A 23,729-nucleotide genomic window follows, 5' to 3' on the forward strand; every position below is an offset into this window, starting at 1 on the left:
CCTCCTCTTTTTACAATGTGGGGTTTCAATCACTGTGCTAAAATACAGCAAACACAAAACCATGGAGATGAATTGTCTGTGTCAGATGTTTATTGATAAAGATATTAGCAGCAGGCAAATTGAAAAGTACACATACTCAATTACTCACCCTTCATCATAGATGCTGTGGTTAGTCACTTCTGGATGAAAAGTGATGTCATCTGCAGCTTCTGTTCTAGGCCTTTTCACAGGTGTTGAAACAGCTAGAGGGCCTTCCTCAAATGATGTGTTAGAGATGACAGTACTGCAGCTAACATGCCTTCTATGAGGTTTCATTTGAGTGCCTAATGATAAATAAATAAAAATGATAAATACATTTCCATTGTATTTCAATTAAAAATGATGACTAGAGGTAGAAAGAAAATAAATAAATCTTACACTTGCTTCTTCACTCTGGTTTCCATGTGTGCTGGGTGGATACATGCTTCATCGGCAAATCAACATCTATCTTTTGTAAATGCTTATGTCTTGCACTGAACCTCGCGACACAACTCAGCTCAGAGGACAAATGCAATTGTTTTACAACAGTTTAAAAAATTAGCACACTCAATGCCGAACCATGTTTTTTTTGTGATACTTTTTCATGAATAAGATGTACTATTGTAACCATAATAATTTATACCTACTACAGTGCAGTGATTGGCTTGAATGACCTCTTTCTCATGAATAAATGCACAGATTAACTCAGGGCCAGCTCACGTAGATGTGCCCCTTCAATCCTATCACACACTACGAGTCCCAAATCTACGTCAGATTTAATCGCGTATCTTCGACTTTGCTTTTTAAACTGGAAAGATGAGTGCTTTTAGTCTTTTCAGTGATGTGCAGCTAGTACATATCTGTTCCCATCTAAAAAAAATGTGTTCTGGGGTTTCATGACCCTTTAAAGAACACAAAAAGCAGTGGTAAAAAGGCACAAAGACAAAATATTAATAATAACAATAAGAATAAATAAATGAAAAATCGGTGGCAAAAAGCCCATGGAATTAGAGATTGTCTTATTTCTGTTTTTTTTTTTTTTCTATGGTTCACCTCTCAATACACAAATCAACGTGTTATGTCACACAAGTCTTAATTTTCCCACTCTTGCGGAGTATAATTTAGACACGATTTCTATAACAAGAATATGATACGTGAAATTCTCAAACACAAACATACCATACATGAATAAAAACCTATGAACTGTTCAACAGTTATTAAAAATAACATACACAATCAGTGTTGGGGGTAACACGAGTTACATAATAAGATAACTTTTTTCAAGTACCTAGTAAAGTAACACATTACTTTTTAAAATTACCCATTTATTGATTGAAAGATCTCCAGTCACCTTGTTGAGAGAAATCGGGAGTAAGATGTTACTTTAGTTCTAGAATAAATGTGAACATGCAAAAATTAATCACACTTACTCACTCACAGAAAAAAAAAATGATTTAATTTTCCTCGAAATTAATAAAAACAGTTAAGAGGATCTCAGAATATGTCTCAAAGCTGCAATAATTAAACATGTTAAATAATACACATATCCTTTATGTATTACATCCAATTTTATTAACCAATTTGCTGCTGATCTTCGAATATCCAATTCAACCATACAAATATTTCACAAGATAAACTAACATTTCTTCTTTTTTTATTGCTGAAGAGTGTTGAACTTTCCTCTTCTTTGTTCTAGTGTACAGACGTGAATTTACATTTCCTTCCGCCTGAGGCTTTTGATGTGAAAGGGGCAAGGGCTTTTACGTTTGCCACAATATTAACTTTTTATATTAAAAGCTAACAAGCAAACCCAGCCCAGATTTAAAAGTAATGCAAAAGTAACAAAAACAAAAGTAAGTTATGTAATTAGTTACCTTTTTTAGGAAGTAATTTAAATTGTAATGCATTACTTTTAAAAGTAACTTTCCCCAACACTGGGGATTAGGACATGAAAGTCAAATGTGTTGGTAACAATCATCATATGGAGTTAAGTATCAGAATAATATTTGTTCATTAATCCTTTTAGCATCATTTTGGTTGATCTGATGCATTTAGTCATGTAAACTGAATAGTCTCTGTATCGTTCTGTCAATGTGAGGGAGTGTTCTGTGAGGAACAAAATGTCAAAAGGGTCTAGAAAGAATCTCAGTCTGGTTCTTGTCTTTTAGGTGGAAGAAGTCAATCTGAGGATGTCTTTAGTTCTCGATTTCAATCATGGACTTGCATGTGATGGTCATGCTCTGAGTCACTTTGATCATTAATCTTTGTTACTTGCACCAAATTTGACAATCTCTTTCCTGAGTTGAATTATCAGTTGGTGTTCTTTTGTTTAAATCCTGCAAGCTGTTCAAAGCTGTGAAAGAGTTGGTTGGTTGGTTGGGCTTGTTTCAGGCTGGTGATGGGATCTGATTTATGATCATCTTTTGTCCTGGGCCTCTTTGTGGAATTCAGCTCTTTGTGTTTCAACACTTTTCTGTTTGAATTTTAAATGGTCTGATTTGCTCTGATATGCTCCATTGTATCAAATTTTAAAAAACAGTTTAAAGGGGTCATCGGATGCAAAATTCACTTTTACACATTGTTTGAATTTAATTCATGTTTGATAACATGTAATTTGTAACTAACTGCATGATTCTTACTGAACATTTCTGCCAAAATCACCACTAATAAAATACTCCTACATGTAATATAGAAACTTTTTTTTTTTATGTAAAGCTGCTTTTCTATGATTGGTATAAACTTTAATTGAATTGAATGTAAATAATTACACAGCAGTCGTTATTTACTCCTGACAATTGAGCTGCTGGAGACGGCTTGATTTTGTTTTTGAAGTGAATGTGCCCCCAATTTACCTAAATGCATCTATGTTCACGCAAATCATTTGTGATCCACCTTCACCAACAGAAGTGAGTATAAGTTTTATTTTATTTTTTAAAATGAATCTTTGCAAATCATCTTTCCTAATAATGTGCTAGTTAGCAAGTTCTGCAGCTAAATGTATCTAAAGTTTACAGTCTCATGAGAGTGGCTTATTGCCCCACTGAAGTGAGAGGTGGGGTGAGCAGAGCTCATTAGCATTTAAAGGAAGATGCACCGAAACAGCTGGCTGCAAACAGAGCTGTTTTTGACAGGGTAAAAGTGGTGTTGTTTTACACTACAATTGAGAAATTTTAACCAAAGTATATTTTAGCATATGATGCTGCTAAAAAGAACATTATTTGGTGTAATGCAATGCGTTTATGCTGTTTACAGTTCAAAAAAACATTATTTTCCATAAAATGTACGTGTTAGTTTCTAGTCTATGCCCTGCCTTCTGAAACGCGCCGATTTTGACAAAGCTTATCGGTCTGAAAAGTGATGTTTGCTATGATTTGGCCAGCTATTCAGTCCGTCGTGACTGGTTGAATGCCTCAAGCGTGTAACCGAAATGTTACGCCCCTTAACACACTATGTCGTCTCCCAGGCCAGAATCATGAGATTGCTCTGCTGGTGCACATCCCATCATCACAGTTCAGTCAATGTACTGTTAGGAGTAACTGAATTACTCGGGATATTGATTATTTTTGCATCAGATTGAGCGTATTAAATAGAATCGGGTCAAATAGAAAATAAATAAATGATTTGTTTGCGATCTGGACATCACTAGACGAGACAAAACAGATAAAACCCATTACAAACCAGTCATTTGTTTTATCCAGTGGGACATTACAAATTATAATGACTTATGTCTTTTTACGCATTGCGCTGCGTAAACATAAAACCATGTCTGCATTTGTGATCTGAGAAATAACAAACAACAAGAATACTCTACTGCTCAAAACTCGCGTTTGAATCATAAGTGGAAAATTATTTAAATATAAAAAATTTACCTACATGCTGTGAGTCAGAAGAGCCAGACTGGCCTTGCTAAGTTTGAACTGCCCAACTTTACAGAAACCGCTGTTGTGCCACAGACACATTGCAGGCTACTGGTTCAGGAATCAGTCCTCATCCTGAATAAAATGAGCAGCACACATCAGAATATTTGGGTTGGACTGTTCTTGAACAGTGCTGAAATACAACTTCACCACTGATTTCTTGTCATGTCCTCTTTTTGAAGGCCAAACTGAGTTTCAGTTTAATGAAACACAGCGACTCCACAACATGTCAGCTGTGGCAACAGAGAGAATAAACGTTATGCCTTCTTTCTTTGTGTGAACATTTGGGTGGTGTTATGCAATTCTTCCCACACAGAGACGAAGAGATGTGGGGGCGTGGTTGAACAAGCCATTTTAGGGGGGTGTGGTTGACCGCTTAACTTTTATAAAGAATATATCTTTGAATTTGCGACCTAATTCTTTGCCGCTTAACAGACCTTCTTCATGCACCAAGAGCTTGTAGTACTCCACTGAGAAAGGAAAATTTCAAATGGCATTATATGACCCCTTCAAGACCCTAAAGAATCATATAAACTTTTGGAAAATTTGCATTCGATGGCCCCTTTAACATGTGATTCTCAAAGTATCCTTTACGTGCCCAAGACTTTGCACACTCAGAGCGGGTGAAAGGCTTTTATGAAGTGTGAGTTACCAGATGACTCGTAAGTTGTCCTTTCCATGTAAAACTCTCTCCACACTGAGAGCAGGAGAAACGCTTTTTCCCAGCATGAATTAACATGTGCCCATTAAGGCATGATTTCCATCTAAAACTCTTTCCACACTGAGAGCACCTGAAAGGTTTTTCTGAAGTGTGAGTTACCAAATGACTCGTAAGTTGTCCTTTCAGTGTAAATCTCTTTCCACACTTAGAGCAGATGAAAGGCTTTATCCCAGCATGAATTAACATGTGATCCTTAAGGCTTGCTTTACACGTGAAAGTGTTTCCACACTGAGAGCAGCTGAAAGGTTTTACTGAAGTGTGAGTTACCAAATGACTCGTAAGTTGTTCTTTCAGTGTAAAACTCTTTTCACACTGAGAGCAGCTGAAAGGTTTTATCTCAGCATGAATTAACATGTGCCTATCAAGGCTTGATTTCAGCATAAAACTCTTTCCACACTGAGAGCAGCTGAAAGACTTTATCCCAGCATGAACTAACATGTGCTTCTTAAGGTTTGCTTTATACGTGAAAATGTTTCCACACTGAGAGCAGCTGAAAGGTTTTTCTGAAGAGTGCCTTACCAAATGCTTCTTAAGGTCTCCTTTCTGTGTAAAACCCTTTCCACAGTGAGAGCAGATGAAAGACTTTATCCCAGTATGAATTAACATGTGACTATTAAGGTTTGATTTCTTTGTAAAACTCTTTCCACAGTGAGAGCAGCTGAAATGCTTTATCCCAGTATGAATTAACATGTGATCCTTTAAACCTGCTTTCGTTGTAAAACTCTTTCCACACTGAGAGCAGCTGAAAGGCTTTATTCCAGCATGAATTAACATGTGATCCCTTAGATTTGTGTTACATCTGAAAGTGTTTCCACACTGAGAGCAGCTGAAAGGCTTTTTGAATTCTGTTTTTTTTAAGGCTGCAACTCACAGATCTTTTTTCATTGGCATCAAGATCTTTATGATCCTGAAATTTCTCCTCCACATCTTTCAGATCTTGTCTTTCTTCTTTCATTTTCATCAGGCCTAAAATAAAATCATAAAGATGAAAATTAGTTGACAAAAAAATAATAATAAAAGGATAAAACATTTGTGTACACTACAAATTCAAGTCTTGTGCACTTTAATGCCCTTTGAATGTAACCTGTACGTTCCCTTAGAACAGGAATCATGGCAGAATTTCATGTGAAGTCCCCTTGCTGCACACTTACGGTCGGTTGAATAGGATTGAATAAGCTTGAATGCTGCGGCCTGAACAAGAGACCTCCCCTTATTGATGTGAAAGTGTTGACTGGTGTCACTATCTCGCGAACGTGCTGGCAGGTCTCCACTAAATACAGAGGATCCCTTCAACTCGAGGAGCCCTCTCGTGCGGCACCCTGAATGCATTGGTAGCAAACTAAGATCGCTAGAGCGGTCTGTGCCGGACCACGAATTGAACCACCCATAACACACGAAACCCGGGGGCTATTGTCGCGGGGGTGGTCTCATTTGAAAGAGGGCCTATAGACCAGTGTTTCCCAACCATGTGCCTGGAGGCCCTCAACACTGCATGTTTTCCATGTCACCTTAATTAAAGATCATCAGCTCATTAGTAGATACTCCAAGACCTGAATTGGGTATGTAGGGTATGTATAACCGTTAGGTATGTAGGGTGTAACGGTATGTGTATTCGTACCGGACCGTTTCGGTACAGGACTTTCCGTACGGTGCACGTGTGTACCGAATGCAATATTTTGTTCAGCGTAAATCCCGCCCTGCATCTGATTCTAAGGCCGGTGACACGCTGGCTGCGTTGCGTGAGCGTGGCGTTTCTGCTGCGTGTCAGTTGCTTCGCGTTTTCTGTGTCTTTACACACCAGAATTGTGCCTGACGCGGCGCTGGCGCGCTGCTGCTACTGTGCTGCTGTGACATAGAAGGAGATCGCCGAGGCGCCGACAGACCAGTATCTTGTCTTTACGACAACAATATCTATACTTCATGTTGAGCATAAATATAAAGCCTACTGATTAAGGACACCATCAACAGTATTGGCGGCAAAATAGACTGTTTGACAGGTGCAATATGCCAGTGTGTGAACATCACTACAACTAGGAAAAAACCGACCGTAATTCAAACACAGCTCCCGTCTGCATTTAAACAGACCTTTGCTCTTAATTCCGATCGGTCCAACACAACAATGAAATCTGAGCAGGTCTAAAAACTGAAACTAATGAAGCTGCATTTTACACTTTGGAAAAGTTATATATATTTTTTTAAATATGAGCAGGCCTACAAGCTGGGATTGGTAATGCTGCACTGTAATCATAGTTATTTATTTTTTATTTTTTATTATATTTTATTATATGATATTGGTTTGAGACAGAGTATTTTATTTAGTGGAGAACTTTGCATCAGTATTTTATTTCTTATTCTTTTTTATTTTATTATACATTATATTTTATTATTTATTTTATTCAAAAGTATTTTTTTTAAAAAAGTGTAAACAAATTGTTAAAAAAAGTTTCTAGTATAAACAACCTGCAGTTTAATGTTTGCATTTCTTTCCCTTACTGTACCGAAAATGAACCGAACCGTGACTTTAAAACCGAGGTACGTACCGAACCGTGATTTTTGCGTACCGTTACACCCCTAATATATATTTCTATAATTCAATTTCCAAGGTGTCCGTAGAGGACTGGTATAGCCTACTTTGTTAATTTGATCTACTACTCCACATAAAAAAGAAACAAAACAGACATACCAACTTGAAAATAACTGGGGCAGTCTCAAATCTGCCCCAATGGCTCTAAATTAGAGCACTCTGCAGTTCCCCTTTTCATCACAGATTTTATTGTGAGGCACTGTTGAGCTTGGTAAGTCTCAGGCTTCGTCTGCCTCGCTTAGTATCATGTATACATGCCTGCTAAAGCCTCGTGGGATATTGTAATACATACATTTAATTTAATTTAATTTAATGAAAATGTGTCGTTTTATTTCTTTTCTTTTAAAAATGCTGCAAATTTCTTTGTGAAATTAATTTGTTAATAATAACTAAAATCAAATCTTAAATCAAATAAAAAATATATAACGTTATTTAATAACCCCATATTGATTTATAGCGATATTTATGTGCTGTTTTCCAAAACTTTTTCTCAAGAGAGACATTTTCTTTCACTCATGATGGGGAGTAACGAAACAATAAACTTACAACGTATAACGCATAAATATATATAAGACATATGAGACAATATTTAAATAAGACATATTGATAATTTTGCCCAATACAATGTATTTTTGGCTATTGCTACATATATACCAGTGCTACTTATGACAGCTTTTGTGCTCCAGGGTCACATATATCTTACAGTGAAAGTCTGTTTGCATTGTCATTTGTTAGTCTGCTGCAAAACTGTAACTGATTTATTTGTAACAGACAATCAAATAATGCTCTACTGAGACATTCACATGATTTAAAATAAGCACAGTCCTATAGCGACTCATACTAGCGTAAAAACAAATTCAGTCTCACAAGCTCTAAGTTCAACAGTTTCATGATTCCAAAAAGCAAAAATATAATTAATTAAAAAAATAATTAAATCTTCCCAGTGTCAGTTCACACACATTTCCATAAGAACTTTAAAAACATGGATTTAAGAAATTTGTATGATAGTTAAGGCCTTATTTTTACACAAAGGATCTGTGATTGTACCACATTTGTCTTTAATGACTGTTTGAAGTATAAACACCAACCTCCTTGTTTCTCGTGTTTTATTCCCCTGGTTTCTGGTTCCTCGTGTTTTATTCTGGAGGTTTCTGGTTCCTCGTGTTTTATTTTGCAGGTTTCTGGCTCCTCGTGTTTTATTCTGGAGGTTTCTGGTTCCTCGTGTTTTATTTTGCAGGTTTCTGGCTCCTCGCGTTTTATTCTGGAGGTTTCTGGCTCCTCGTGTTTTATTATCCAGGTTTCTGGCTTCTCGTGTTTTATTGTGCAGGTTTCTGGCTCCTCGTGTTTTATTCTCCAGGTTTCTGGTTCATCATGTTTTATTGTGCAGGTTTCTGGCTCCTCTTGTTTTATTATCCAGGTTTCTGGTTCCTCGTGTTTTATTCTGCAGGTTTCTGGTTCCTCGTGTTTTATTCTGCAGGTTACTGGTTCCTCATGTTTTATTCTCCAGGTTTCTGGATCCTCGTGTTTTATTCTCCAGGTTTCTGATTCCTCGTGTTTTATTCTCCAGGTTTCTGATTCCTCGTGTTTTATTCTCCAGGTTTCTGGTTCCTCAAGTTTTATTCTCCAGGTTTCTGGTTCATCATGTTTTATTGTGCAGGTTTCTGGCTCCTCTTGTTTTATTATCCAGGTTTCTGGTTCCTCGTGTTTTATTCTGCAGGTTTCTGGTTCCTCGTGTTTTATTCTGCAGGTTACTGGTTCCTCGTGTTTTATTCTCCAGGTTTCTGGTTCCTCGTGTTTTATTCTCCAGGTTTCTGGTTCCTCGTGTTTTATTCTCCAGGTTTCTGATTCCTCGTGTTTTATTCTCCAGGTTTCTGGTTCCTCAAGTTTTATTGTGCAGGTTTCTGGTTCCTCAAGTTTTATTCTCCAGGTTTCTGGTTCCTCGTGTTTTATTCTCCAGGTTTCTGATTCCTCGTGTTTTATTCTCCAGGTTTCTGGTTCCTCAAGTTTTATTGTGCAGGTTTCTGGTTCCTCAAGTTTTATTCTCCAGGTTTCTGATTCCTCGTGTCTTATTCTCCAGGTTTCTGGTTCCTCAGGTTTTATTGTGCAGGTTTCTGGTTCCTCAAGTTTTATTCTGCAGGTTTCTGGTTCCTCGTGTTTTATTCTCCTGGTTTCTGGTTCACTCATGTTCTCTTCACTCTCCTCTTTTACAAACACCATCTTCACAACAGCAGATCTCAGTTCAGATGATACTCCTAAAGATATTCCTGCTTGATTAAAAACGAAGTCACGACTGTGAGGTTGAGAATATTACAGGTATTTACCGACCTTATTCAAAAACTGTATTTTCCTCTTAAAATAAACGTTTATCACCGTCTGTATTAAGGCAGCATCCCGACATAACAACAAACGAGAGCGCGGTGAAACTCAACTTCTTTGTCTAAGGTTTAATGGTGTGTGGCAAACAAACGTATGTGTTTAGCGCCACCCGCTGGACTGGAGTGAGTGAAACGACGCAGTAAGAACAGACCGTTGTGAGAACGTCGATTTGTTTAATGAATGGACAAAACTTTGAGAGAGAGGTATGATAATCATCTCTCTGGAGAAGCGGCACAAAAGAATCCTCGAGTCAAAATTGATAGGGCTCCTTATTAACGATGCTTTTGGGAAACACACCTCAGGGCTCGCAACATTTCAAAATACACAGGCATTATTCATGTTTTGGGAGCTACTGCAAACTGAATTTAACTCGCCAGAGAAAAAAGAAAAGAAAAGAAAAGAAAAAGACGTCTGCTGAATAATGATCAGCAAAACCAAAAACTAGTAGCATATAAGGATGTAACGATTCAATAAATTTACGACGCGGCCAAATGTGTATGTATAGCTACATATATATTTAAGACAAATTATTAATGAAAATGTGAATTTCTCAGACAAAATGCTTCAGATTTCTTTGTGAAATTGAAATGTTAAATAATAATAACTAAAATAAAATCTTAAATAAAATAAAATAATTTTTAAAAAATTAAAAGTTTTTGGTCTCATATCCCCAGCCATATTTTTAGGAGGCATTGATCTCCTCCTTAGATGTGATTATGACCTTAAAAAACTCCCTGTTAAGTTATCTGAGTTTCATCAACAGGTTTTACTTTCCTGACAAATTTTCTACAAGCATAATTTCAGTCCTCATAACATTCGTGGAACTGTAGGTATGTGTATGGAGTTTCTCTTACTCACATAAATTTACCCAATATCACAATTCGGAAATGACATCCATATTTTTCAAATAAAAATTCAATTTTTCAAAGATTTTCCAGTATTGAAGTTAACATTTTAAGATTTAAAAATTTTATTCTGCTTTATTACTGAGATCTCGTATGTTAATGCTGAATGTGTCAATTGTTAGATGAAAAATGGCGGGATGAACACATTGCTATTGAGCACAGACATAGAAATTGTAAAGCTGGACCCTTTCAATAAAAGGCATATTTCTCCTATTGTAGTCTCATTTTCTATGTAAGCTATAGACAAGTGCAAACTGGGTGCCTAATGCAATTGTCCACATTTACAAAATCAGGTGATTATGTTCGCCCGTCTATGTAAATGTGTATTTATGTATAGAGACAGAAGAATGAGGTCAATCAGTCGTCACGTCAGTTTGATTGTGTATGTTTGCGAAGACAATGATGAATGCACTAGAAAACAATCTTGAGCTTTTGGTTTTATTTCTCAAACACAAAACAGCTTTAAGCAAATAGTGCTAAATCATAATGAATTCTAGGTTTAATCCATTTTAATTTTAAACTTTTTTTTTTTTTTGTATAGTGCCTTTCAAGACCCCAAGGATTCTTTACAAAATACAAACCCGATTCCAAAAACATTGGGACACTATACAAATTGTGAATAAAAACAGAAAGCAATGATGTGGAAATTTCAAATTTAAATATTTTATTCAGAATTCAACATAGATGGCATTTCAAGTGTTTAAACTGAGAAAAATGTATCATTTAAAGGGGAAAATAAGTTGATTTAAAATTTAATTTTTAATAAAATTTAATTTTAATTTTTAATTGGTTTGGTATTATTTTCACAAGTAGGTGTACATTGACAAAACTCTGAGTACAAAACTTTAAACTGATCACACTTTTAACACCACTAGTCATTCTTTCAAACCTGATTGCATGATTTCATTGTAGTAGCACATATTTTCATACGACGTAATTATTGTTTCAAATCACAAACATTGAATATGAAAGTGTAACTGTAGTGTAAGGCTGTTTACAGTCTGGTAACACAGCACAACATCTACAACTAAATAATATCCATCAAGCCCCATGGTAATCGGTGATGTCATCATATATGACGTCACTGTGATGTTGATGCTGCTGTAGACAGTCCTGAATGGTTTGGAGGACTGTTTCTAGGCGACGATCTAAAGCGGAAAGATGTTGTTCAGTGAGGAGTGGGGCCACCACTGCAAGAGGGTCCTGAGACAAAGATGCACGCATGACATCACTCATCCGATACGACTGGAGAGATAGCAGGCGTAACCGTAGCAATGTGGAACGACGAACCCTGAGGGAAAGAACGAGGGAATAATAAGCAGAGCATAAACACATCTCTCTAAAATTGTTAGTTATGTTCACTCTACCTGCAGCACTGCACAAGAGGAGCTAATATAGACGGTTCATCTTTAGAATGACGTCCAAACCTAAAACATAGAAGAGCCTTCATGCTCATCCAAGCTAAGTCAAACCAGAATAACAACAGAAAGCCTCTTTGACCCTTGATTTTGAATACTCACGCTCTTCCATTGTCCAAGTGTATGAGAAATGTGTCATTGCCAAACTTCTCAAACGTTTCATAGTGGTGTCTGTCCATGTTACCTGAGGAGGGTAGATGGAAAGTATCAGGAAAACAAAGATTTCAAAATAAAAAGAGACAACTTAAAATGTATTTTGATCATTTACATTAGGCCAGTGAACATTGATGAGGTCTAAAGTTGATGTTTGGACTCCAGTGACTTTAAAAAATATATATATTTTTTTGTACACATTTTCATGTTTTGAATAAGTACTGTGGCACTTGGATATATAGGCCCACCATATTAAATTATTACCATATTAATGTAATTTTGTTTTTGATATGCTACCAAGCTATTTTAAAGAATGTCATGTGTTTAGTCCAAAAACAGAATATTTCTGTTACACATCAGAAAACCCTTGAGTCATCGAACCTGATTCACGACTCACTCATTAGAAAGTCCAGAATGCTCATGTCGATCAGATCCACCAATCGAGTGCCTCGGTCATAGGGAGGCATCTTTTTTATGGAGTCACAATAGTTGGACTCTGTCTCCCATCTATTACAGAAAAAATCATCGGTTACTTTCGCTGGATTCTCCATTTTAAATCACACTCAATAAATATGTACAAACACAAACAAGAAGAATCTGAAATTATATACTTCGAAAGTCCAGATTGAGGATCAGTGTATAGATGGAAAACACCAAGAGATTTTTATTCAAAACATATTCTTTTGTGTTCAACAGTAGAAAGGTCAAGATTGGAACTACATGAGGTTGAGTCATTTTGGATGTACTATCTTTTTAAATATCACATTCTCCACCCACTGAGCCAGCTTGCTTCGACTGTAGGACCGCCTCCAGGGACTCCTCCATGAACGACGTGGTGCCAAACTCGGGTCTGGCAACATAGCAGCCATAGACCCCTCTATCTTGAGGGGACGGCCACAGATAGCATGCTCTGTGGAGCAGTAATAGGAACACTGGCCATAAAAACATGCATTCCCCACTGCAGAAAGAGAAAGACAGATGGTGACGTACAAGAATTCTCTGTTTGAGAGAAAGTGATGGGGGAATCTAAGAGCCAAGGACAACAAACCTGGAGACGTGAAAAATGTTGTGACCAGTTTATGGTCGGTGGTGATGTCTTTGATCTGTTTTAAAACATTAATAAGCCTCCCAACCACTGGAGGCATCCTTCTGAAACCCAGTATCCTTTTTGTGAGAGAGAAAGTGTTTTCGATTTTTTTTTCTTTCTTTTTTATTTGAATTCAGACTGATTAGCCGATTTATCTTATGGCTATATATGTAATATAGAGTCTGTGCTCTTACCTGTCCAGGTGGAAGGCTGCGATCTCAGCATTGTGCCTCTCAAAGTCAGAAAAGTAATACAGATTCGCATTGGTCTCCTCATGCCGTTCCTGTCTTAAGTCGAGACAATTCTGATCTTAATTTTAAACAAAATAATCAAAATTCAGATCTTGAATTACATTAATATATTTGAGCCACTTCACTGTTCCCTTACAATGTAAAAACTATTCTGATACTACATTTTCATAGTTTTTCGGTGTTTGACCACCATTCTAAAGTGAAAATAAATATACTTAAAAAATGTGTCTCCAAATCTTGCATTTATCTTATTTTATTTGTTCATTGCATTGTGTCGCACAGACAGTGGAGGGGGGAAAAAAATCGGAAGGTCTTGGTAGCCATTTTATTGAAAAATGAACCTACCTGGGGGCTGCCTTTTAGAACACAGTGTTATTCAGAAGAGGCAGCAAAAGACTTATGCAACAAAGATGTCTGTCTAGCAGCTCAAGTGTTTACATAGAAAAACAGTCGTAGTACAGTGGAGTGCAAAAATGACACATGGTGCTTGGGTCTCACTTCATGGGTTTGAAGAGCGCCTGTCCATAATTAGGAAATGACATCACCAACTTCAGCTGCGTCCCACCTGATTTTTGCACTGGAAAGCACCAGAAAAGTTTACTTGCAACATTTGTTGTTATTGTGAAATTATGTCTGGTAAATGTGACTTTAGTTCTCAAAAATTCATAGTTATATGCTATGTCATTTATTCTCGTGTGGACCTGGTCCTGCAGGAATTTTCCTTATTTTTGGAAACCCTTTATCTAAAGCCTGTATACACAATATTTTATAAAAGTAGCTTTAATGCATTAATTATGCCTTGTAATGCACTATATAATGCATTGTTTGATCTCATGGCTAATTGTAGCCACAGTTATAACACATTATAATACTTATCCACTCATTGTTGCACCTTTAGAAAGTGTACTGCATTAAAACGCATAACAAACAAACCTTCAAATATTATAATGCATTTTAACTTAGATTATAATTATTTATGAAAATGTATAAAGCATTACAACATACAGTACATTATGAATGCATTGTTATACATTATACATAAAGGCTTCAAGTAAAGTGACACCGAATTTTCTTTAACCCTCCTCCTCCCCAGGACCACTTGTCTACTACAGAGATTATTTTTGCTCAAAGGGGTCTTTGGATGCAAAATTCACTTTACATGTTGTTTGAACATAAATGTGTTTTGGAAGTGTATGTACTAGCTGTTGCACTGACTAATCAACTAGTCAACTTTAATGCACTGCCATGACTCTTTAAGCTTTATGTCGACTAATCGCTGGTCCTATAGAGGGCGCAATAGGATAAGAAATCTTTAAAGGACTTCCACATTTGTGCTGTTTCCAAACTGTTAAAATGACAAATAAATGCATGCTCTGAAAGTGCTCCACAAGACATTTGAGAATACATTACTGGATGTTTAAAATTTAATGGGAGAATGCACATTTTAATCTGTTTATTGTACAGGTATGTAAGTTAATCGCCGTTCTAGTCTAATGCGCATCACACACACTGTATGCACACGCTAGCATACACATGAAAAGTGAAGTATAACTTTGGGGTTTACTTTTTTCTCTGGAATGTAAAAGAAATTTTTTTAAAGACTGCCGATAACCAAATAACAGGCTTCCATGCTCTTTTCATCCTCCTCCCTCCCTCTGTCTTTCTCATATAAAGGCCTTGCTTTGCAAAATTTAAGGTCACCTACCTGCACTGACAATGCGGTGGGATGCCATTTGCTGAGTCAGCACTGACAGATTGGGGTCTTTGTGCTGATACATCTGCCAGCGAGATATACCAAGGTGAAACCGGAGCCAAGGTGGATGTGTCTCAGCACTAGCATTCCAGAGGATAGGATCATAGCCGTCCTCATTAGCACTCAGCCTAGGATGGGATTCACTCATGGGTCACTAACAGTACTCTAGTCATAATTAAAGGTGGAAAAAGGAATTTTATTTGTCTTAATGGCTAATATGGCAGCAGTTTTGGACTCACTGGGTTACTCCACCCCAAAATGAAAATTTTGTCATTAATCACTGTAATGATAAAAACTTCGTATTCATCCGGAAGAAGGAAGCGGGAACCGGCGCACAATCAAAATGAAACTTTAATAATCACTGTAACGATATAATCTTCCTACTCATCGGGAAGAAGGAGGCGGGAACTGGCTCCAGTTTTATATCCTTCCACCTCCTACGTGGGACTCGATACCGGCAGTGGGGAGCAGGTGCAGCTCATCTTCAATCACTACACCTGGCCTCACTCCTCGTTCCCACGCCTCTCGGCCCCGCCCCACTCGCCACAATCACAAAATAAACAAAACAGCGCATCAGCCCCTCACGGACGACTGATGCGCGAAAATAAAAGCAAACACAACTAAAATCCCAGGCCTGGTCCTCTCTCGTCCTTCACTATCGTCGCTCCAGTTTTATATCCTACGATGGACTCGAGACCGGCGGTGGGGCGCAGGTGTCGCTGATTTCCCAATCATCCCGCTGGCCTCACTCCTTGTTCCCACATCTCTCGGCCCCGCCCCACTCGCCACAATCACCAAACCCATAAAAGCACCATTCGTCTTCGGAACACAATTTAAGATATTTTGGATGAAAACCTGGAGGCTTGAGACTGTCCCATAGCCTGCCAAGTAAATAACAGTGTCAAGGTCGATAAAAGGTATGAAAAGTCCTAGTCAGAATACTCCATCTGCCATCGGACGTGCAATCTGGGTTATATGAAGCAATGAAAACACTTTTAGTAAGTGAAGAAAACAAAAATAATGACTTTATTCAATAATTATTTTGTCAACCTTCTCCTCTGTGTCACTCTATATCTCCGTGCCACAAGAATGTGCTGTTTCTACGTGTATTTAGCTTTGATTTTTAATGAAACAGCAAATTCTTGTTATTTACTTGGAAGTCTATGGGATAGTCTCAAGCCTCCAGGTTTTCAACCAAAATTGTGTGCCGAAGACGTACGGAGCATTTACGGGGTTTGGAACGACATGAGGGTAAGGGATTAATGAAAAACTTGTCATTTTAGGGTGGAGTATCCCTTTAATACTGACACCTAGAGGCCAGTATGAGGTATCACCCAAAATTGAATGTTTTTGGTGTGATTTTCTCGATTCAGACCGATTCGTGAACCGAAGTTAGACCACTATTACTTGAGAAATAATCAATAAAAATTTATATATTAAGCCTGGATATATATTCGAAAATCAAACAAATCCACATGCAGTCCAAAAAAAAAAAAAGGTGATGTCATAATGTCCTCACCATTGCTGTGCGCTTCGCTCTTCCTCTTTTTTCTTCGTTCGGACTCTCAGCAGCCAATCACCATCGGCCAGTGGTGGAGTGGGCAAATTATACAGCGGGTGGGAGTACAGAGCCTCCAGTTTGGCAAGATCACCTGCTGTGCCATCCATTTCCACTTCCTGGGTGTCACTTCCTGCAGCCGCCATTGTGCTTGTTGAAGCAGATGTATTTTGAACGGAGAAGCTGATGGAGGTCTGGATATCAGGGTATGAGTGGTGCTCGCAGGAAGTGTGGTATATGGACAGGACAAGAGAAACCACGAGCAAGTGCAGACACAGGAAGACAATTAACAGCCAAAAGCGCAATGTCCGTGAACGCCGACGTGTACATACTCGCATTGTACTGAAATTAGATGGCACAAAGTATAAAGTTCAACTCTACAGTCACCCATGTTAAAGAATATAGAGCAAAACATACCTGTCTTCCAGAAGGTGTTTCTGTCTCCGTCTGTCTGGACTAAAAGGAAGCTCAGACTGTCCTTTAGACCTTATTCCCCGTTTGCACTCTTGCACTCCCTTTTTGTGCCAGGTTAGGTTGATCTGAGTGGACATGTTTACTTTCCCCCCTGTAATGTCCAGGCAAATGTCACCCAATACGGGAGAGTCGGGTAATTTTTTTTAACCAAATTGTCCTCTATCCTCGTGCAACCAAGCATACTTTTTCACTTTCATTCTCTGTAGAGGGCAACTATTTATTAGTAATTTATCTGGTGAAACCAAATGATTGGAGGCCTGGACATGAAAGCTGACATGAAAATGTTTTTTTAATATATGTTTTTATTTTATTAAGATTTATATTTTATAATTAATTTAATACAAAAACAATTGTGGTGTCGGGGGGCAGTGGGTTAATATTAATAAAAAAATTAAATTAATAAATGTTTTAACAAGAATTTATTATTGAGAAAAAAAATTGTTACACGATTATGAATATTTAATTATTAATATTTATTTTGTATTATTTAAACATTTTGGTTTTCCATGAACAAAACTGTTACATGTCGGAAAATTTAATAGGAATGTTTTTTATTATTATTATTATATATTTTTTTAAAGTCTTGCCTTCTTTTTTCCCAATATTCCTAAGTAGGATGTGCTTTTACGTAAATATAATTTCACTTGTCATGTACATAGCTGTTGTAAGTCTGTTAGACAGTTCCAAATCAGGAAGGACAGGGGCAAAACTTATCTTTTGGGTCTCATAATTTCACCCTGTACATCTGATGGGGGACCTCCTCACATTGGCAACCCAGAAACAGACTGGTACAAGCATCTCTCGTGCAAACATGCGCCCACATTCACCACAGACCAGCAGATGAATAACTCGGAGTACACCTCGCACCGCCTGGTGCTTCGTGATCAAATCTGCCCATTTGCTAATGTTGCATAATGGTATGCATCAGAGATCAGATGCACTGCAGAAGGGGAAGTTTATGCCATGACTTTATGCCAGACAGGATAGATAAATAGATATAATATACATCCTTGATAATTAGTTATCCTTCAGTGTCCTGTAAAAGTGGATGGTGAGTCCTGTAACATTATGTCTGTACAGGTTGCTAAGTAACAGTTTTGAAATGAAGCTGATCAAAAGGGAGATGCCAAAATGCCAAACAATTAAAGCAAAGTTGTTTAGAGTGTGGGAGGTTGCATAAAGCCCTTTTTTGCAAACCAAAAGACTGACTGAGTTTTTATAATATGCCAAGCAGAAAGTTTCTCCACTATGCATTTAAAGCTTACACAAATGATTTTTTTTTTAAAAATGACAATCTATTTTATAAATGCAGATTGTAGATGATTCATTATTAAAAATGTTTTGACGTGATGGTTAAGCAACATGTCATAAAAGAGTCCAAAGAGTCCAACCCGATCTCATGGCAATTCATACTTGTTTTACGAGGTCGCGAAGTTGTACCAACACCTAACCCCGCCCCTAAACCTACCCCTCATACAAATTGTATGAGTGAGGTCATACAAATTCATATAAATTAGCAACCTCATAAAATGCTTACTCTGCTTAAACTCGGTCCATGCAAGCTCACAGGCCACACCCATATCACATATATATCCAATCAACAACTGATGCAGAGAACCAAGTCTCCACCCAACATTTCTTTTCTTTTTCCAAATATCCATAAAACTCAGATGTACGTCACAATATGGAAGAAAAGATGATCTCTACACAGATTTAATTGCAACTTCAAATTTAGAGTTAAAAATAAAATGGCAGCGATGGTTGATGTGGAAAAACATGAAATGAAATGAAAATGTTTTGCCGATATTACGGGATGGCACATTGGTGCTTGTAAATTTTTATATTTCATATATATTTTCCATATATATTTAATATACATTTCATATCAAACTGCATATGTTTTAGAATTGTATTTCATTATATATTATCACAACTGTCATCCAAAGACTTCAGGGAATGTACTTTTGCTGCTTTTCACCATCAATTTTTCAGTAATTTATTCGTTTTTACTTGAAAAACCATGTATTTTGCCATTATTTTATATTAAAATTGTTGTTATTTAAAGTTCATCTTTCTAACCATCTTTTTGTGTTCCACAGTGGAGTTGGAGTGTTACTTTAAACATATTGTGAGTCATTTTGCTGCAATTAATAGTTAAAAGTGAAAAGGGTGAGCAAAGAAAGGTTAATGCGTGTCTATTGGTACGGAGGTCACAGTAACCTGACAGCAGGTCAGTGTGTGTCCGAGTAAACAGATGCTCTGAGCCAGATGTCTACTCGCTTGTGCAATAATCAGTAAATAAAAAGTGCTTCAAAGACTCAAAGAAACTGAATCCCTGCTCCTTAAAAACACATATTTTCTCAATACATACATACCTATTAAATTATATGGATAAAAGCCATTTTTCTCCAATGACAGCTCTCAGAACGAGAATCCAAACAGCTGATAAATGCATCACAGCCATCTAACAATTGATTAACATTTAAGAAAGCAATATTATGATAGAGAGCACTTCACAATATGTTAACTGATGGACTGGAGTGATGTGGATTATTGTGATGTTTTAATCAGCTGTTTAGACTCTCATTCTGACGGCACCCATTCACTGCAGAAGATCCATTGGTGAGCAAGTGACATAAAGCTACATATCTCCAAATCTGTTCCCATGAAGAAACAAACTCATCTACATCTTGGATGACCTGAGGATGAGTAAATTATAGGGTGCACTGTTCTGTTAAGTGTCTGTTGTTGTCTTTTTAAATCAATATTTCTGACACTTCAAATGATGTATACAAAAGTGTTTAATTACTTTCTAACGAGGTTTTATTACACAAGACAATAACAATAGTTATTAATAATAAAGACAAATACACATTACAGCTGTGCAAAATGTACAACTCCTATAAAATATCACAAGTTTTAAAAACAGATCATGTGTGTTCACATATAAATAAAAAAATAGGATTTGTCTTAAAAAATAATTATAAAAATAATTTGTGATTCAAAAAAATAAAATGAAAGGAATGGAAACTATCATAAGCAGATGAGGATGTACAGATAGAAGACAGAAAAGAGACAGATGGAAAAAGAGTGACAGAGATGAACAATAAAACCAACAGATGGCCTGTCAGCTTTGAGAGAACAGTTAAAACAGAGAAGAAAACATAAAACGCTAAGTAAACGGTATGAAATAATGCACCCTGTTCAGTAATGAATATAAAGTCAGAAAGGACATGAAAAAAAGTTTTGTCAGACAGTCATTTAGTGTCAGGAACACTTCCATACACACACCGCCAAGCCTCCACCGAAGAACATGTAAAGCAGGTTCTTCACTTCGTGCGTAATTTCGAAACCGAAGCCCTCACCAATCACCACATGCCAAGAGCTCCCGAACTTCTTATCCATAGACTCCTTTATCATTTTGGCGGCGTTCTGTTGAGAGAGAACCAATGAACAATCACAAAGGAGACCACCTTAACATCTCATCTGCTTCTCCTAGATGGCAGTGAGAACTAACCTCATTATTTGAGACAAACTTCTCACACGCCGTCACGCAGAGCTCCATGGTCTCCACCCGCATCTCCTCAGACATATCTGTGTGCTGTGGAGGAAATATACTCTATGTTTCGGGTCAATTTGACCCGCATCGATTTTTCTGTTTTTCTTTAAGCTTTCTAACTTTTAGATTCTTACGGAGTTGTGAAACTTTGGATTATGAGAATTTATATTATGACTGAGATGTTTACGATTCATTTTGACCAATATTTCATGGTTAAAGGCAGTTGGACAGGCCCGAAAAACAAACTTTTATTGCATCTGACAGTCACTTGTTTCTCCAAAGAAATAAAGACTGTGCTGAAGATGTAAATTTTTATAAGTTAATGTAACAAATCAATGGTTTTTAGTGTTACCAATGCAATGCTCGACTGTTTGAGTTCAAGAAAGCACTAAGAAAGCATTTTCCAACCTTTTTTTGTATTGCTTGTTACGATATGGTTTATAACATTCATAATTTGTCATCAGTGGAGACTGAAGAAGTCCGTTCATGCAACAGTCTTTACCCGTATGAGAGGAAAGCTGTGTAGTCTCTTGTAGTCTGCTTCATCCTTCTTGCCATCGACGGTCTCTGCCATGATGTTCAGCTCTAGATGAGAGTAAATGGACATATTAACATATAAGAATTTATAGTTAACAAATCTAATATATCTTTAGGTTTAACGTTTATTTAATCGTTTTTGAAGCCGCGGTATGGTATCAGTAATACCATGATACTCTGATATACCACAGTACAACAAAGTTACTTAAAATAATACAATGGCATTTCAATCGTAAATTTCAATAAAATGCCATCACCTTGATTCAATGTCCAAACAACAATGCTTATACCATAGTACTTTTTGTTGAAGGAAATGTCAAATAAACATAATTTAGCGTATTTTTGAACAGTTAGTAATATCCCTGCATGCTTCTGAAGTGATTATTAGCTTTGTTTTGGAAAACGAACAGTAACCTATAAAGAAAACTGCTAGCTTGCTAAGCTAATTTGTATGACTTGGTCACTCGTTTTTATTTCTATTAGCGTTATATGATCTACCTAGGTGTTTAACGTTGCATATAAACTAGCTTGGAATTTAGCGTAATAAAAATTTACCGTAATAAAGAAAACTGAAGTTCAATGTGCTTAAACCGACATCGCTAGAGAGACATGTCCAGCATAGCAACCACTCCTCCGCGACAGCTGTGTGCTTGACCCCGCCCCCTGAACGCGTCGCTGGTCGTGATTGGTCCGTGGGCGTGTCGTTCATTCGTTCGTTCAAGAAAACGCCATGCACTGGCATGTGTCTAGTGAATTTCAATGGTCATTTGTTTCTGGTCTTCTTCATTTATGAGGACAGATAACTGAAAAAGTCAAATTTAAGAAGTATCCTTAAAACGATAGTTCACCCAAAAATTGCTGAAAATCGAGGATATCCAAGATGTAGCCTAGTCTATATGAGTTTGTTTCTTAATCTGAACAGATTTGGAGGAATTTAGCATTACTGTACATTACTTACTCACTAATGAATCCTCTGCAGTGAATGGGTGCCGTCAGAATCAAAGTCAGCTGATAAAAACCTTCACAATAATACACAAGTCCATCAATTAATGAATGCATTGTGAGCTGCATGATTGTAAGAAACAAATCCATCAAGACATTTTTAACTTCCAAACATTACTTTCAGCTAAAATATCTATAGGCATCTTATTAGGCTATTAATGTTGCTTTCTCCAGTGAAAAGTTACCTCTTCTGAATCAGGAGTGAAATATGCACAGATCAAGCGCCATTTACAAGCAAAAATAGTTCTAAGCAAATGTGTCAGAGATTTATGTATTATAGACTGCCATTTTGGCCATGAAGCTACAATCTAAAGTTAAATAGTCTTAATGACGGGCTTGTTTCTTACAAACACACAGCTTTTGCTTCACAAGACATTAATTGATGGACTGCAAGTCAAGTCTTATTGGTCTTTTTTAAATAAATAAATACAAATAATAATAACAATTCAGAGAAAATGTACATTCTGTTCTCGTTTACTTGCTTTGATGTCATTCCAAATCTTTAGGATGAATACTGACAAAGCTTCTAACCACGCAACGAGTAAATGTTGAGAGAATTTTCATTTTTTTGGTATTTCTTTAAGCTCAGTATTTTATGAGTACAGACACCAGCTGTGTTTTATCCCCATGTAACCTTACTGCAGTCTGAGCAGGGTGAAGCCTGCTATCTAGATGCTGCATTGGTCCCACTACATTCATCTGCGATATTTACTCTCTTGCTTTTCACTGACCCTATTAAGCTCTATATCTGTGCACAGCTGGTGAGCTTGCCCCAGATAACTGTCACACTGATCTAAGAGCTGTCAGTGAGATGCAATACTGCTCTGAGTATGACCAAACAGTTGCTTGTAGCCATTGACTTAGTATTTGTTTTTATCCATACTATGGAAGTCAACAGCTACTGTACCAGCAACTGTTGGGGTACTAACACTCTTCAAAATATCTTCTTTTTTGTTCAACAGAAGAAGGAAACTCAGGATTGGAACAACTTGAGTGGGATATGACAGAATTGTAATTTTTGCATGAGCAATCAAAAAATGCAAATGTTAACAGGATACCCTTTAGAAAAATGCAATACAGCTAAATAGTTTCTCATATTTAATTTTCAGGGAGAGCATTAAGCTATAGCCATTATAGTATGTAATGCATTGGATTGTGCTGATTTTGAGACACTCGATCATCTAAAAGCTTTTCATGAGTTTCCCAGACAGACCATGTTTTGATTTGTGGATTACAGGGGATTTTCAGTTTCTAGATAGACTTACAAATAAAAGCAGGGGGAGGGGAGAAGGGGAGAATCTAACCACTGATTTGAGCAAGATTATAAGCAAGAACCTTAGGAGGAGGAGAAAAGAGAGGAGGCTTGCAGCAGATGGGAGTCTGGAACATCATGACATTTACGGAGCATTACAACCA

At 37.1% G+C, this 23,729-nt stretch overlaps 3 protein-coding genes across 5 annotated transcripts; all 3 read right to left on the reverse strand.

Moving 5' to 3' along the window:
- Positions 1–1,455: 1,455 nt before the first annotated feature.
- On the reverse strand, positions 1,456–9,675 carry LOC127988391 (protein LIAT1-like). The gene is made up of 3 exons (XM_052591138.1): positions 9,566–9,675; positions 8,329–9,492; positions 1,456–5,622 (listed from the first exon to the last, which is right to left on the reverse strand). Exons 2-3 carry the CDS (start codon positions 9,455–9,457, stop codon positions 5,450–5,452), a joined length of 1,302 nt encoding a protein of 433 aa, XP_052447098.1. The 5' UTR covers positions 9,458–9,492; positions 9,566–9,675; the 3' UTR covers positions 1,456–5,449.
- Positions 9,676–11,162: 1,487 nt separating this feature from the next.
- fam20cl (family with sequence similarity 20 member C, like) lies at positions 11,163–17,322 on the reverse strand. The gene is made up of 11 exons (XM_052591139.1): positions 17,159–17,322; positions 16,703–17,083; positions 15,136–15,311; positions 13,929–14,007; positions 13,374–13,466; positions 13,141–13,256; positions 12,870–13,050; positions 12,490–12,599; positions 12,042–12,123; positions 11,889–11,948; positions 11,163–11,812 (listed from the first exon to the last, which is right to left on the reverse strand). The coding sequence occupies exons 1-11, from the start codon at positions 17,290–17,292 to the stop codon at positions 11,563–11,565; spliced, it is 1,662 nt and encodes a 553-aa protein (XP_052447099.1). The 5' UTR covers positions 17,293–17,322; the 3' UTR covers positions 11,163–11,562.
- Positions 17,323–19,986: 2,664 nt separating this feature from the next.
- LOC127988393 (dynein axonemal light chain 4) lies at positions 19,987–22,019 on the reverse strand. 3 transcript variants are annotated; one of them, XM_052591142.1, is made up of 4 exons: positions 21,907–21,962; positions 21,277–21,359; positions 20,733–20,816; positions 19,987–20,647 (listed from the first exon to the last, which is right to left on the reverse strand). In XM_052591142.1, the coding sequence occupies exons 2-4, from the start codon at positions 21,346–21,348 to the stop codon at positions 20,483–20,485; spliced, it is 321 nt and encodes a 106-aa protein (XP_052447102.1). In that variant the 5' UTR covers positions 21,349–21,359; positions 21,907–21,962; the 3' UTR covers positions 19,987–20,482. The 3 variants fall into 3 exon arrangements, with proteins under 3 accessions (XP_052447102.1, XP_052447101.1, XP_052447100.1); XM_052591141.1 differs by lacking the exon at positions 21,907–21,962 and adding an exon at positions 21,569–21,826 and having other exon boundaries at positions 19,988–20,647; XM_052591140.1 differs by having other exon boundaries at positions 19,989–20,647; positions 21,867–22,019.
- Between the last annotated feature and the right edge of the window lie 1,710 nt (positions 22,020–23,729).

This window comes from Carassius gibelio, chromosome B22 (genome assembly GCF_023724105.1).
Source record: "Carassius gibelio isolate Cgi1373 ecotype wild population from Czech Republic chromosome B22, carGib1.2-hapl.c, whole genome shotgun sequence".
Taxonomy (NCBI): domain Eukaryota; kingdom Metazoa; phylum Chordata; class Actinopteri; order Cypriniformes; family Cyprinidae; genus Carassius; species Carassius gibelio.